This window comes from Emys orbicularis, chromosome 3, assembly GCF_028017835.1.
Source record: "Emys orbicularis isolate rEmyOrb1 chromosome 3, rEmyOrb1.hap1, whole genome shotgun sequence".
Lineage (NCBI taxonomy): Eukaryota > Metazoa > Chordata > Testudines > Emydidae > Emys > Emys orbicularis.
In genome coordinates, this window is record NC_088685.1 from 147884280 (window position 1) to 147900757 (window position 16478).

A 16478-nucleotide genomic window follows, 5' to 3' on the forward strand; every position below is an offset into this window, starting at 1 on the left:
AATAAACCACCAAGAGATTTATAGTGGGGGGCAAGGGAGACTACTGTATGTGTTGGGTGAGGGAAGCAATCAATAGGGCTTGTCAGCAGCAACATATAAATGATCAGAAATTGCAGTCATTTGCCACAGATTTCACTTCCCTGAGTAGACAGAAGTTTTGCTTCTCTTCCTTGAAACTTCCCTAAATTGTATCTAATGAACTTTTGGTGCATCCTCATTCTGGTAGTATATGTAGCATTGCAATAATGGACGGAAGAATCCCATTCACTGCTACAGACTAGGGGACCGAATGGCTAGGAAGGAGTTCTGCAGAAAAGGACGTAGGGGTTACAGTGGATGAGAAGTTGGATATGAGTCAACAGTGTGCCCTTGTTGCCAAGAAGGCTAATGGCATTTTGGGCTGTATAAGTGGGGGCATTGCCAGCAGAACGAGGGACGTGATCGTTCCCCTCTATTCGACATTGGTGAGGCCTCATCTGGAGTACTGTGTCTAGTTTTGGGCCCCACACTACAAGAAGGATGTGGAAAAATTGGAAAGAGTCCAGCAGAGGGCAACAAAAAATGATTAGGGGGCTGTAGCACGTGACTTATGGGGAGAGGCTGAGGGAACTGGGATTGTTTAGTCTGCAGAAGAGAAGAATGAGGGGGGATTTGATAGCTGCTTTCAACTACCTGAAAAGGGGTTCCAAAGAAGATGGATCTAGACTGTTCTCAGTGGTACCAGATGACAGAACAAGGAGTAATGGTCTCAAGTTGCAGTGGGGGAGGTTTAGATTGTATATTAGGAAAAACTTTTTCACTAGGAGGGTGGTGAAGCACTGGAATGGGTTACCTAGGGAGGTGGTGGAATCTCCTTCCTTAAAGGTTTTTAAGGTCAGGCTTGACAAAGCCCTGTCTGGGATGATTTAGTTGGGAATTGGTCCTGCTTTGAGCAGGGGTTGGACTAGATGACCTCCTGAGGTCCCTTCCAACCCTGATATTCTATGATTCTATGAATGCATATGATTACATTGGCTCCCTCTTCTTTTGGCGTGGATTCGTTTACCAGTCTAAGTTACAGTTATGAACAGTTAAGAGCACTTGAGGGAGAAAGGGTTTGCCTTTGCATTTTATCATCAGCCTTTGAGGATGTCTTCTATGCTTTAAAAGTAAGATTAACTGAAGAACTGCATAAACTGTGGTCCAGAGTAGTGGAAGTAAAGTTAAACATTTAGTGAATTGTTTGTTTTGAACAACGTATCTGTTAGGAATGGAAATTAATAGAACTATGATGTGCTTTTACAGAGGGTGAACAATCATCAATAAGCTTTGTCTTTTCTTTGTTACCCTCACTTAGTTTCTGTGCTTCCCCTGCACTGTGTGTGTGTAAATGCACAGGCCTTAAAAACTCATCTCCTTTTCATTTTGTTTTCATAATGAGAAGTGGGTGTTTCAGTCTCACTCAAATTTTGCTGAAAGCGGTCTTTCATTTTCATCTGAACCCACTCTGTCCTTCTGCTTTATTTGTTTCCCAGACCTCATGATTCAGCAGGGTACACAATTATACCTGGATAGAAAAAAGTCATTCTGTTGTATGATTTATATATTTTTTTGCATTTAATTTCCTTGGTTTTATTGAAGTGGGAAAAATCTGCCTCTTTAATAATGTTATCATGTAATTGGCCAATGTAGGCTATGAGGCTCATATCTTACTTAGGTAAATAAATTAATTTCACAGGTTTGTTGCTGCTGTTTGATAAGAGACCGTTTTCTGGGCAGGGCAGCAGCACTTTGGTATTTTATGAAAGTATCTTTCCCTAAGGGAAAAAAAACGAAAATTTAGTTTTTTTTTTTCTGCACTGGTGGTTTGCCCTTGTTACAGCTATTTGTTGTCAGCTATTGATGTGGCTGCACTGTTGCAAACCCCTAGTGTAGCCAAGCCCATAGAAAGGAAAAGACAATATAAGAGATAATATGCACCGTTGCATCCCACCCTGATTTCAAGCTGAGGTGAGCTGGATCAGCACAGATCATGGCTTAGAGAGTTTGACTGTGTACATTAGGGTTTGACACTGGTGCCTTTACCTTGGTTGTTGACCATCCATGGCTGAAATCTCCATTGTAGACAATGCCTTAGACTGTGTAGAACTTGCAGAAAAACTTGCAAACTGACTTTAAAAAAAATAAAATTGCAAACTCTTGACTTTCTTGTACCCACTCTTAGCTTCTGTTGTGAATTTTGCTATGTGTTTCAAGAAAATATTTACAGCATCCTTCAGCCTGAGAGAGGCAGCCACTGTCCTTACTGAGTTGCTAGTCTTGATGAGCAGGGAGACTCTGTAGTGATTTCACATGGGGTGAGGGATGCAGGAGGACTTAATTAGGTGCTGCATAAATCTTAGGACATACCTACTGAGTGTTCTCAAAGTATTTTTTTTCCAATTTTATTTTTATTTTTTGTGAATGTACTCTAACAACAACAACAAATTCTTCATGAAAGGGTAGCCAGATGCCCGGTTTGGAGCTTTTTTCCTAAATTCTCTTTCAGTTATTGTACAAAAAGTGACCTGTTTTTTTAAAGTGAAGAATGTATGAATGTCAGTCTCCCATAAATCAAAAATGGATTAACAGATTTTTCTCAAATTAAAAAAACAAAAGCTGCTGAGATGAAGCATAGAAAGTTTTAGCCTCAGAGGAGAATTTTTTCAGACAGTTATGAGCATGTGAAAACAAGAGGTTTTAGTGGATGTAACCTTACCTAGAGCATTTCGTGGCAGTGAAACATATAGTATGAGGAATTCTTTTCACCCTAGCTACTCCCTTTTTCCTTTCTGTCCCCCCTTTTTCATTGCTTCCATCTACCATTTAGTTCCACTTCTAAAATATACAGACAGACTACACAGTTTTCCCACCCATTGTTCATCTGTGCACTCGATCTTTCTTCTGCAGTTTCTACCAAGTGCACCAGTGAAAGGCTAACCCAGATCACATGACCTTATGTGCTTTTTCAAGCTTAACTACTGTTTTCCTATTCAGATAGCCAGAAGACTGGCAGCAGCAAAGCTGGCTTTATTTGTTGAGTCTTGTCTAGTGAAGTGAAAAGGGCTGATACTTTTTTCTAGCTGCATTTTTGTGGGGGGAGTGGGGGGTGAAATTATTTCTTTTGTCCTCTGTTTGCAGCTCATTGAGAATCAGGCATGCATATAAAATTACTGTATCTCAGGGCTTACCTTTATGGACAGGAGGGGGAAAAAACAGATTTGTAAGCTTGTCTGGAAATATTTGGGATGCTTAGGGCAGGCACAAAAGTGGGAGATAATAGAATAATAAAACACAACAAATGAAGGATTAGCAGAAGTCGTTTTAACTAGTGTAGCAGTGGTTTTGTTGTGTCATGTATAAGAAATAACGTGCTGCTGAACATTTCAGAGTGGCAGTGGTAATTTTTCAAAAGTATGTACCAGTTTACAACAGAATCAGAAAGGAAACCTATTGTAGCTTTCAAGGGCTACAAAACGCAAAGTATAGCAATTGATTTTTTATAGATTTTACTTAATATGTAGGTGTAATTTAAGTGTTTTAGGGATAAATTCAAAAGGAGGGCATGAAATCCTCCCCTGTCCACAGTCCATTCTTTTAAGTCCGGGTGGTACTGTTGATACAAAAGTTCCCATGATGACAATTTTCAGTGAATTCCTACTTTCAGTTGTATTGATTAGTTGTGGCATTTATAAAAGTCTGAAACAATAGATGTTCTTCTAGCACAACACATTCACATTAATAAGATTTGTTTTCTATTGGTATGGTATGTGTAAAGGATCAAATTGAGAACAATAGTGTGTGGCAACTAAATTTATCCTGCACCATTCAAGTTAGGACAAAGTTCTGTGTAAATGTGATGTTCTATTATTTAAATAATTTAAATAGCATTACCCTCTTGTCAGCCACTCTTCCTAAAATTTCCAATACACCTCTACCCCGATATAACGCTGTCCTTGGGAGCCAAAAAATCTTACCACGTTATAGGTGAAACCACGTTTTATCGAACTTGCTTTGATCTGCCGGAGTGTGCAGCCCCCTTCCTCCCCCCCCCCCCCCCCCCGGAGCACTGCTTTACCGCGTTATATCCAAATTTGTGTTATATCGGGTCGCGTTATATCGGGGTAGAGGTGTATTCCCTAAAACGGGTTACCACTGTGTGACCCTGTAACACTTCTGATCTACTCCTAACCCAGTACAGTATTCTAAACCATAGTAGAAATGTTCTCAGACAGCTCTCTCTGCAGGACCATTACACAGTGTAGCAGCTTCATTTATTTGCTTTTGTTGTGCTATGAGTTTATACAAACGCAGGAGATGAACCCAGCACAAAGCATAAACAACATTCTTTTGGCACAAAATGAAATATTGGACAAGAACAACAACGGATGAACAACATTAAGGCTTTAAATAAATACTCATTAATTTACAATAACATTATTAGATTACTGTATTTATAAATAATACCCTTAAAAGATGGAAAATTCATAAATTAAGATCCTTCAATCAATCTTAACTCTTGCATGAGATCAACAAATGAGTTTACAATATCCTTCAGTCACTTGACAGAGATTGTAGCTTCTGAGAGATCACCAGCTAAGCTTACAGGTTTCTTCATACACCTACCTGAGATTATCTTGCATGAATTCTACAGCAGACAGTCTATTTCAGGCACTTTGTGCAGATTGTACCTCCCACCAGAAGCCTTCTCAAAACTTCCAACTAGTATAAGCATGGTGAATAGAAGTCTGTGGTCTAGAAAATAGGACATTAGACTGGGAATGAGGAGCATGGAGTTCAGTTCCTGACCCTGTTGCTGACCTGCTGCATGTGGCCTTAAACAAGTCACTCCATGACTCTTCGCTTTGATTTCCTCTTCCAATCTTGTCTACCTGATTGATTTAGATTATGAAGTGTTTGGGTCAAGAAATTTCCCTTACTGTGTGTTTGCACAGCCCCTAGCCCAATGATACCCCATTCTCAATTAGTGCTCTAGAGCTAATACAATAATAATAATGAAAATACTTGAGTAATTTCGGTGAATGCTAGCTATTTTTCTCACTGAATTTACAAGATGTGCCAGCAAAGCTTGAACATTTCTAGGATGATAGTTACTGGTTTTGCAGAAATTGCAAGCTCTGGCAGTTTCACCATTCATGCTTATACAGGTGTGGAGGAGCACTAGTTCGGAGAGAGACATCCCTTAGGTGAGGATCTATTAACAGGGATTCTCTATGTCCTAGTAAGGAGGAGAGGATGGAAGATGGTAAAATATGGGTAGGATCTGAGGAGAAATAGTCAAATGAAAGAGTCCCATTCAATTACATCATGTCATGTCAGACAGCTAAAAAGTGACAAGTTTTTAAAGTACTTGTATACAAATGCTAGACGTCTAAATAATAAGATGGGTGAATTAGAGTGCCTCATTTTAAATGAGGATATTGGTATAATAAGCATCACAGAAACTTGGTGAAATGAGGATAATCAATGGGACAAGTAATACCAGGATACAAAATATATTGGAAGGACAGAACAGGTTGTGCTGGTGGGGGAGTGGCACTATAGGTGAAAGAAAGCGTAGAATCAAATGAAGTAAAAATCTTAAATGAACCAAACTGTACGGTAGAATCTCTCTGGATAGTAATTCCATGCTCTGATAATAAGAATATAGCAGTAGGGATATATTACCAACCATCTGACCAGAATGATTATAGTGACTGAAATGCTCAGGGAGATTAGAGAGGCTATAAAAATAAAAGGCTCAATAATAATGGGGAATTTCAACCTTCTGCATATTGACTGGGTACATGTCACCTCAGGATGGGATGCAGAGAGAAAGTTTCTTGACACCTTAAATGACTACTTCTTGGAGCAGCTAGTCCTGGAACCCACAAGAGGAGAGGCAATTCTTGATTTAATCCTAAGTGGTGCATGGTATCTGGTCCAAGACGTGAATATAGCTGGACTGCTTGCTAACAGTGACCATAATGTAATTAAATTTGACATCCCTATGGCGGGGAAAACACCACAGCAGCCCAATACGGTCGTATTTACTTTCAGAAAGGGAACTACACAAAAATAAGGAAGTTAGTTAAACAGAAATTAAAAGGTACAGTGGCAAATGTGAAATCCCTGCAAGCTGCAAGGAAACTTTTTAGAGACACCGTAATAGAGTCTCAACTTAAATGTATACCCCAAATTAAAAAACATAGTAAGAGAACCAAAAAAGTGCCACCATGGCTAATCAACAAAGTAAAAGAAGCAGTGAGAGGCAAAAAGGCATCCTTTAAAAAGTGGAAGTTAAATCCTAGTGAAGAAAATAGAAAGGAGCATAAACTCTGGCAAATGAAGTGTAAAAATATAATTAGGAAGGCCAAAAAAGAATTTGAAGAACTTCAAGAATTTGAAGCTAAAGACTCAAAGTAATAGCAATTTTTTTTTTAAGTACATCAGAAGCAGGAAGCCTGCTAAACAACCAGTGGAGCCACTGGACAATTAAAATGCTAAAGGACCACTCAAGGACTATAAGGCCATTGCGGAGAAACTAAATGAATTCATTGCATCCGTCTTCACGGTTGAGGAAGTGAGGGAGATTCACAAACCTGAGACATTCTTTTTAGGTGAAATATCTGAGGAACTGTTCCAGATTGAGGTGTCATTAGAGGTGGCTTTGGAATAAATTGATAAATTTAACAGCAGTAAGTCACCAGGACTACCAAAGAGTTCTGAAGGAAGTCAAATGTGAAATTGCAGAACTACTAACTGTGATTTGTAACCTATCATTTAAATCAGCTTTTGTACCAAATGACTGGAGGATAGCTAATGTGACGCCAATTTTTTAAAAGGGCTCCAGAGGTGGTCCCAACAATTACAGGCCGGTAAGCCTGACTTCAGTACCGGGCAAATTGGTTGAAACTATAGTAAAGAACAGAATTTGTCAGACACATGATGAACATAATTTGTTGCGGAAGAGTCAACATGTTTTTTATAAATGGTAAGGCATGATTTCCCATCTATTAGAATTCTTTGAGGGGGGTCAACAAATATGTGGACAAGGGGAATCCAGTGGATATAATGTACTTATATTTTCAGAAATATTTTGACAAGATCCCTCACCAAAGGCTCTTAAGCAAAGTAAACTGTCATGGGATAAGAGGAAAGGTCCTCTCATGGATTGGTAACTGGTTAAAAGATAGGAAACAAAGGGTAGGAATAAATGGTCAGTTTTCAGAATGGAGAGAGGTAAATAGTGGTGTCTCCCAGGGGTCTGTATTCAACATATTCACAAATGATCTGGAAAAGGGATAAACAGTGAGGTGGCAAAATTTGCTGATGATACAAAACTACTCAATATAGTTAAGTCCAAAGCAGACTATGAAAAGCTACAAAAGGATCTCACAAAACTGGGTGACTGAGCAACAAAATGGCAGATGAAATTCAGTGTTGATAAATGCAAAGTAGTGCACATTGGAACACATAATCCCAACTATACATATAAAATGATAGGATCTGAATTAGCTGTTACCACTAAGAGAGACACCTTGGCATCATTGTGGATAGTTCTCTGAAAACATCCACTCAATGTGCAGCGGCAGTCAAAAAAGCTAAAAGAATGTTGGGAATTGTTAAGAAAGGGATAGATAATAAGATAGAAAGTGTCATATTGCCTCTATAGAAATGCATGGTACACACACATCTTGAATACTGTGTGCAGATGCTCTTGCCTTCATCTCAAAAAAGATGTATTGGAATTGGAAAAGGTTCAGAAAAAGGCAACAAAAATGATTAGGGGCATGGGAGAGCTGCTGTATGAGGAGAGATTAATAAGATTGGGACTTTTCATCTTGGAAAAGAGATGACTAAGGGGGGATATGATAGAGATCTATAAAATCATAACTGGTATGGAGAAAGTAAATAAGGAAGTGTTATTTATTCCTTCTCATAACACAAACTAGGGGTCACCAAATGAAATTAATAGGCAGCAGGTTTAAAACAAACAAACAAGGAATATTTCTTCACACAATGCACAGTCAACCTGTGGAACTCCTTGCCAGAGGATGTTGTGAAGGCCAAGATTATAACAGGGTTCAAAAAAGATCTAGATTAAATTAATGGAGGATAGATCCATCAATGGCTGTTACCCAGGATGGGCAGGGATGGTGTCCCTAGCCACTGTTTGCCAGAAGCTGGGAATGGGCGACAGGATGGATCACTTTGATGATTCCCTGTTCTGTTCATTCCCTCTGGGGCACCTGGCATTGGCCACTGTTGGAAGACAAGATACTGGGCTAGATGATCTTTGGTCTGACCCATAGGGCTGTTCTTATGTTCTGCTCTTAATTTAAGAGGTCCACAGACACTCAGAGTATGCCTACTGCATCTGGGAGTGAGGTCTCCCAGCCTGAGTAGACAGACTTGTGCTATCAGAACTTGAGCTAGCGCACTAAAAATAGCTGAGTGGATGTTGCCATTCGAATGGAGACTTGGGCTAACCACCTGAGGTAAAGCCTACTGGATAAGGTTGGCTTGATCCTGGGCGGCTATCGCGAGCCACTGGAGCCACAACATCCATACAGTTGTTTTTTGCGCACTAGCTTGAGCCCTGTGAGCACGAGTCTGTCTTCCCAAACTGGGAGGAACAGTTCTGGAAAGCAGAATGGGAGGATATAAGTAAATACTTCTGTTCTACATATTTTAAACTGAATGAGACAGAACACTAGTTGTTTTATGAGCTGTTTGTTTTCCTTTCCACTTTCACTTTGTTTTAATTTCAGCTTGCTTTGATTTTTATATGCTGTTTCATCTGCTGAGATGAAACTGCAGTGTAGTTTAAGACCCCATTCCTGCAAAGAGTGACTCTCGTGGCTAACTTTATGCACTGTGAGTAGTTCCCTTGAATTCACTGGGCTACTCATGGTGCAAAAAGTTAAACATGTTCATATAGGGTTACCATACATCTGGATTTTCCCGGACATGTCTGGCTTTTTGGGCCTCAAATCCCCGTCCGGGAGGAAATCCCCAAAAGCCAGACATGTCCGGGAAAATAGGGAGGGAGGGGCCGCCGGTGCTCGGCCGGAGCCGGCGCCCCAGGGCCCGAGCCGAGCCAGGCGGGAGACGACGGGGCCAGAGCCTCTTGGCTTGGGCCGGCCGGCCACCGGAGGGAGCCGCTCGGCTGGGGGGGCCGGACTGGGCTGTGCCCAGCCCCAGCCTACCTGCTGCCTCCCTGTTTCAGGCTTCCCGCGAACATTGGATTCGCGGGAAGCAGGGGAGGGGGAGGAGCAGGGGGCGGATCGTTCAGGGGAGGGGGCAGAGTTGGGGTGGGGTCTTTGGGGAAGGAGTGGGGCAGGGAAGGGGCCCTGTGGAGTGTCCTCCTTTTTTTAAATTAAAATATGGTAACCCTAGTTCATAAGTCTTTTCAGACTAGAGGTCTAATTCTGTAGTTAAAGTTGCTAAGTGGTTTTGATGCAACCTTCTAATGGATGCTGGAGGGAGAGTAAAAGCTGGCAAACTTTTGCCTATGATTTCAATGGCACTGCTGCATGAAATAAGGGTTTACAGGGTCAAGACTGGTTTAATAATTGGTGGTTTATATATTTTTTTTATAGATATATAGATATAGATATAGATATCAGTTTCTCTAGTTTAAACTGGGGATAAAAATACTTTACTACTATCTGGGCTGTTGTGAAAACTATTCAATGTTTTAAAATGCAATCTAAATACTAAGTATTGCTAAAAGATGGGGAAAAGTTCTGGAGTTGCTGGTTGCAACTCCATTATTACTGTTGAGTTATTTTGCACTTCAGACAGGGATTTTCAACATCTTTGTTCTGTATAAAAAATGCAGCATATCTTCCCCCAAAATACAGCATTTTATCCTCTGATTACAGAATGAATTTTCTGAGAATTTACAAGTACTGTTGATCCATTAATTTGAATCAGATACCCCCCCCACCCCCTCGTATTATCTTAATAATGCAGTGTCCCTGCATAGTTTAAATTCACTGAAAATTTGTGCATTGGCTGTATTTGAAAAAAATAGGAATAAGTCATTTTTTGTTGTTCTTCATAACTGAAAGTTAAAATCAGTTTAGTGTGAGCTGGCACTAGGAACACTAAATAATGCCTTAATCATAATTATTGGGTGTCTGTGGTTTGCCATAGGGCAGAGTTAAGGTTCTTTATGTTCCCTAACTGCATTTCCGTACCTTTAACATGTTGATACTAAATTTAAAAGAAACCCAAATTCTGAATTTCATGGGTTTATAAAGCTTGTTTTTTATGCTAATTGCAACATTCCTGTAATATATTTACCTTAAATTGTTGATATGTACTCTCAGCTGTAGCTTAATCTTAAAGAAGTTTTTGCCTGATATGATAAAACTTTATATATTAAAAATATTGCAAGAAGGGAGTGGTTATTTCTAACCAATTATACTTACTTGTATTTATTTCTTTTTCTTATTTATTAGAACCAACATATATCACAATAGGTCCACCCACATGTGAGATTTTGGTGAACTGCACATTGACTGAGAAAGACTGTATGTACAGTTTCAGACTGGACCAAAATGGTTGCCGCATTTGTCAGTGCAAAACTAGTGAGTACAGAAATCATTGTGGTTCATACCTTTTTTTATCAAGATGTGTTTTACACTGGTAAAATCCTTTGTCTATTTTAATGTTGAGTAAAATCTTGGAAGTTTTGAAATGGAAATCAGTACACAGGTACATTACTATAATTCACTGTTTTAGGATTGATTATTTGCTTTGATAATTATTTTGTTTGTAAAAATACAATTGAAGCATTTGTTTGGAGAAAAAAATATTCAGTATTACATGGATTTAACTAACAGCTAAGGAAAAAAGGTAGGTAAGATTTTGGGCTTCTCTTTGAAAATGTCCCCTTGGTAATTTTCTTAGAACTTTGATATTTCATTTTTTCTCTACTTTAAAAAAATGGCTTAGCTTTGATAGAAATAAGTGTTTGTTCAGGTGTGTGATCTTTATAATTTTTTGCTCTTTGAACAAAATCATTAAAAATGCAGTGTTCATATTTTCTTGGGCTTAGTTTTTGGATGCCTTACACTTCATATTTATATCACAGATTCTCATCTGGCATGTGACTTTTATAAGTAAGATATAACTTTGTGTCTTGGGAGCACTGCCCTTATGTCAGTCATGTTAGCATCGTCATAGGGAAACAGCAGAACTTGATTCTCGGTACACATTTCATTGAGAGTTCGTAGTATACGGTTGAAAAATAAAATTTGAATCACTCCGCAGGGGACATACGATTTGAAATCTCTGCATGCACAAAGAGAGAGAGTTTGCAGTATAGCTGTCAGTCTACCTTAGGAGTTCTGCCAAGGAGAGAAGCTTTAAGCCAGGGGTGGGCAAACTTTTTGGCCTGAGGGCCACATCGGGGAATAGAAATTGTATGGCGGGCCATGAATGCTCACAAAATGGGGGTTGGGATGCGGGATGGGGTGAGGTCTCTGGTTGGGGGTGCGGGCTCTGGGGTGGGGCTGGGGATGAGGAGTTTGGGGTGTAGGAGGGTGCTCTGGGCTGGGACTGATGGGTTCGGAGCGCAGGAGGAGGATCAGGGCTCGGGCAGGGGTGCAGGTTCTGGCTGGGGGGTGCGGGCTCTGGAGTGGAGCTGGGGATGAGAGGTTTGGGGTGCAGAAGGGTGTTTCGTACTGGGATTGAGGGGTTTGGAGTGCAGGAGGGGGATCAGGGCTGGGGCAGGGGGTTGGGGCATGGGGAGAGGCTCGGGGGGGGTGCACTCCGAGCGGCACTTACCTCAAGCAGCTCCCAGAAGCAGTGGCATGTCCCTTTTCCGACTCCTATGCTGAGGCACAGACAGGCGGCTCTGCACGCTGCCCCATCCGCAGGCACCGTCCCTGCAGCTCCCATTGGAGCACCGGAGGGGGCCATTGGAGCACCTAGGAGCCATAGCGGGGCCATGCCGCGGCTTCTGGAAGCCACGTGGAGTGGCCCCTGCCCCTGTGCCCCAGCTAGAGCGCCGGAGCGGGGCCATGTGGCTGCTTCCAGGAGCTGTGTGGTGCGGCGCCTGCGCCCTGGCTGGAGTTTGCCCACCCCTCTTTAAGCTCTATTGGTAGCTTCACTGGAGTCCAAGTCCAAGGAGGTTATTTAGAGGAGTTTGTTTATTTCTCTGGTGGTGGTAGAGTGCAAGAGATTCTAACAAAGAATAATATGTAAAGTAAAAGATAATAGTGGTAGATCTGACTGTTTATTTTTTTTTTTGAGAACCAGTTGTATTAACAATAAAGAAAAGCTCCCATTGACTTCAACAGCAGCAAGGATGGACTGCATATCTATTTCCTGCCTTTTGAAATCTGGACAGGGTTTTCCCCTTTGCTTCTTAAAGCAGAACAAATCATTTGCCTCTGCCAAATCTTGCATTGGCTGGTGCAGTGAGAGGAAGCAGAAACACTCCTGGAGTAGTCCATGCTCCCTAGGGAGACCTTTTTGTTCAAAAAAGGGGCAAATATGCACCTTTCATAGTGCTTGCTGAGTGCAGCGGTTATGGGTTAGAGTCTGAAAGCTCTTTCTAAACAGCGGACCATGCCTCTTTGAGACTTTGAAGTACAGGTCAGCACATTATCTGATCCTCTCTCCCCTTGCTCATTCTTGACTGCTATCATCCCCAAACTACATGCATGGGAAAGAATAGGGGTCCCTAAGTGCACATCTATGCTTACAGTGGCACAGCTATACCGATACCACTGTGCCACTGTAAGATCACTCGTATAGCCGCTCTATGCCGACGGGAGAAAGCTCTCCTGTCGACATAATAAAACTATCTACTTGAGCAGTGGTCGCAATGTTGGAAGGACAGTATCTCCTGCCGACATAGCACTGTGCACATGAGCGCTTATGCTGGCGAAACGTCTGTCTCTCAGGGCGGTGTTTTTTTCACACTTGTGAGCAGCAAAAGTTTTCCCAGCATATGGGGTAGTGTAGACATGGCCTGAGTCCTCCCCACTACTTCTTGCACAGTAGTGCAGTAGAATATAGGATTTTACCTCTAATGAAGTATAAAGAAAATATTACGAAAGGGCTAAAGGTCAACCAAATGCTCTAGCGTTTTTTACCTTTTGAAATCAAATCTATGTCCTGAATTGGAGAACTGTTGCCAGTTTTGAAGCCCGGGGATGCATGCAGAATATTCAAGTATGTCATGCAATCCTGTCAATGCTAGAATGCTTCTGGGAGATTGCATTGTGGCAGGCTGAGAATTGAGACCTGCTTTCCTTGCAAATGATATGAAGCTCAATTCCCATCTCATGAAAGCAGAGAAGAGCTGTGCTGCAGTATTTATATTATACTGTAGCCTTTAACTGCTCTTAAAACCAAAGTGTGAAGTCTAGTATTCTGAAATAGTAAGTGTTGGTGTATAACTTACTGGCAGGGGTTTTTTGATCAGACAAAAATCAACTCATTTATGTAGATGGTATCCCTGGTACTGTTTTAGTATATTTTCCCTGGGTAAAAGAAAAAAAAATCATTCCACCACAGAAGTTAAATAAGAAAATGTATACTAGTATGTTTGTAGCTACACACACATGAAAAAACGTGTGAAAAAAATGTAAATGTTCAGCACTTCTGCAAATTAGGCCCCAGGTTGAGCACCCAGAACATAAAGGAATGTATATTTAATAGCCACTCATGAAAAGTTTTGGTTAAAGTGACTTTTGCCGAGCATCACATAGCAAGTTGATGGCAAAGGCAAGGATAGAACTGAGTTCTCCTGAGTAGCAGTCACCTGCCTTTAACTATAAGATCATCCTTTCTTTTCCTATAGTCCCCTGCCACTTTATTGACATAGTTTACAACTTCCAGACAAAATGAGGCAGGAATCCTATAAGCAGCCTAATTCATTCCACACCCTGATTAATTTCTTGAACATCATCCATCTTGAATGAATGAGGTAGGGGTATTGTAGAAAAAATAGTGTCCGGTCATGTAATTAAAGACTATCATATGGATATACACAAGGATGCAAAAATAGGTTAAACCTTAAACCTAGCATTTCCTATCTTCTAGGATGGACCTAGACTGTCTTCAGTGGTAGCAGATGATAGAACAAGGAGTAATGGTCTCAAGTTGCAGTGGGGGAGGTTTAGGTTGGATATTAGGAAAAACTATTTCACTAGGAGGGTGGTGAAGCACTGGAATGGGTTACCAAGGGAGGTGGTGGAAGCTCCTTCCTTAGAGGTTTTTAAGGTCAGGCTTGATAAAGCCTGTCTGGGATGATTTAGTTGGGGCTTGGTCCTGCTTTGAGCAGGGGGTTGGACTAGATGACCTCCTGAGGTCCTTTCCAACCCTGATATTCTGTGATTCTATGATTTTGCTATCTCAATAACATAATTTTAACAGTGTTTTTTAAGGGCAAAAATAAATTCTATTATGTGCAACAGTAACAATCTATCCCTGGCATAACTGGGCTTAGTGGTCATAGTGAGAGCTGGGAGCCAGGAGGCCGGCTGGGTCTGGATACCAGGAGACCAGAATCTGAGACAGGCCAGAGGGCAGACCAGGTGTCAGGAGACAGGCCAGTGGACAGGCTGGATACCAGGAGGTCAGAGTCAGGTAGCACAGAGGAGGTAGTCCTAAGCAGGGAAAGACCCAGTTGCAGGCATGACTTCCTGTTCCTCTGCTTGGTTTAAAGAGAAGCCTTGGAGTTTTGCCCACCAGATTCCTTGACTAGAGTACTGTGCCAAATCAGAGCTTCAAGTTCTGGTGACTGTTTACAGGTCACTGGGTGGCGGATTGGAATGTATGGGCTCCTAAGAGCACTGTGGCCTGGGATTCCAGATCCGTGGCCCCTGAGAATCCCAGATCTCTAAACAACAGGGTTTGAATCCTGAATCTGTAGCACTGCAATTGAGACAACTTCCCCTGGAACAAAAGGACTAATTTCATGAGTTGGCAGCAGGAGAAGGCAGTGTTCATCTATGGACCCAGAGTTGCTGGGTTACATATGCAGGAGTAGCCCTATCTAACAGATGGCATAGCTAAGAACAAATATTTGCTAATGTTGTTAAGTGGCTGAGACTTGGATCTGCCATGTAAGATTTGGGTTCTGTTTCTGGCTTGTCTAACTTGTGAGACTTTGATCAATGATAGAGGTTGTGAAAGACATGGAATTATCATCACCAATTCACTGAAGTGAGTAGAAATCAGGGTTTCCTGGTTCTCAGCACAATGCATGTTCTTGTAATCCTAAGGGTATTTTATGGGCACAGCCACAAGAGGGAGAGGATCTATTGTAGTAGCTCTGTCCTATCCAGAAGTTCATCTCTGTGTAGACTCCTGAGATGAGGTGCTAGTATGCTGCATGTTCAGTGCAAATGGAATCTTAAGCGTTTTTGGAATCAAGTCAAAAGCAAACTACGTTGTTTGAAACAGAGACAGGAAATGGTGATTTTTCAAGCATGTGTCACTACCAAATCTGAATGGATTTTCATGTTGCCAGCAAAAGGCACCTCCTTGACCCTAGGACTCTCCATCTGCCAAATATCCAATCCCGCCACAAATTATGGAGGCATTTAGAGTATTTTTAAAAAGGCAGAAATTTGTAATGTAAGGGCTATGACTGCTCCTCCCATAATTAAATATGGCACATAAATGATACAGAAATTATTCCTCAAGCATGACATTGTCAGAGAGCATGATACCCAAGGCACCATGGCAGGGATGAAGTGTCTTCAGAAGGGACTTGAATATATGGATTTGTGAGATAAGGGAAAAAAAGAGGAGTCAAAGACCCCCAATTTTTTAGCTTGAGGGCTAGGGAAGATGATTGTGTTGATGACAGTGACAGAAAAAAGGGGTCACATGGAGCTGAGTGGAAAGAGCTAGAGTTCAGTTTTGGCAGTGTGAAGCTTTCCAAATGAGTTAGGAGACATCCAGAAAGTGATGTCAAAGAAGGAGACTGAGATGCAGGATTGGATGAAAGCAAGTCAGGAGCAGAGATACATCTATGGGTCATCAGTGTAGACATGATAGTTGAAACTGTGAACATATGAGAAAAAAGGGTATAGAGAGAGAAGAGAGAGCCAAGAACAAAGCCATGCAGAGTCCCCTACACAGTGGGAGAGTATAACCCTAAATAATTTCTCTCATTGTGTTACAGGTTAAAAATTTTGAAATGTTTGTAATTTCACCCCCTTAATTGTTGCTTACCCTAAATATACATATTTGGGGTTGTGGGGTTTTTTTGTTTGTTTGTTTTTTTAAATCTATCCTTACAATTAATGCTAACCATTTTTTGGTGAACGTCTCTCGTCCATGACATTCAAGATGCTGGTGCATTTAATGTAGCAGCCTTTCTATTGAATTTAATATCAAATATAAGGCATATATGCATATTGTATGTAGTGCAAATTTCTTTGAATTAGTATAAAAATGGGGAAATGTCTGAACACTTTCTG

At 41.1% G+C, this 16478-nt stretch overlaps 1 protein-coding gene across 1 annotated transcript in view; it reads left to right on the plus strand.

Moving 5' to 3' along the window:
- CRIM1 (cysteine rich transmembrane BMP regulator 1) overlaps positions 1-16478 on the plus strand; it is a 314885-nt gene that overhangs the window by 217288 nt on the left and 81119 nt on the right. The window contains exon 8 of the mRNA XM_065401910.1: positions 10491-10619. Coding sequence (XP_065257982.1) covers positions 10491-10619 — 129 coding nt within the window. The remainder of the gene's footprint in view (positions 1-10490; positions 10620-16478) is intronic.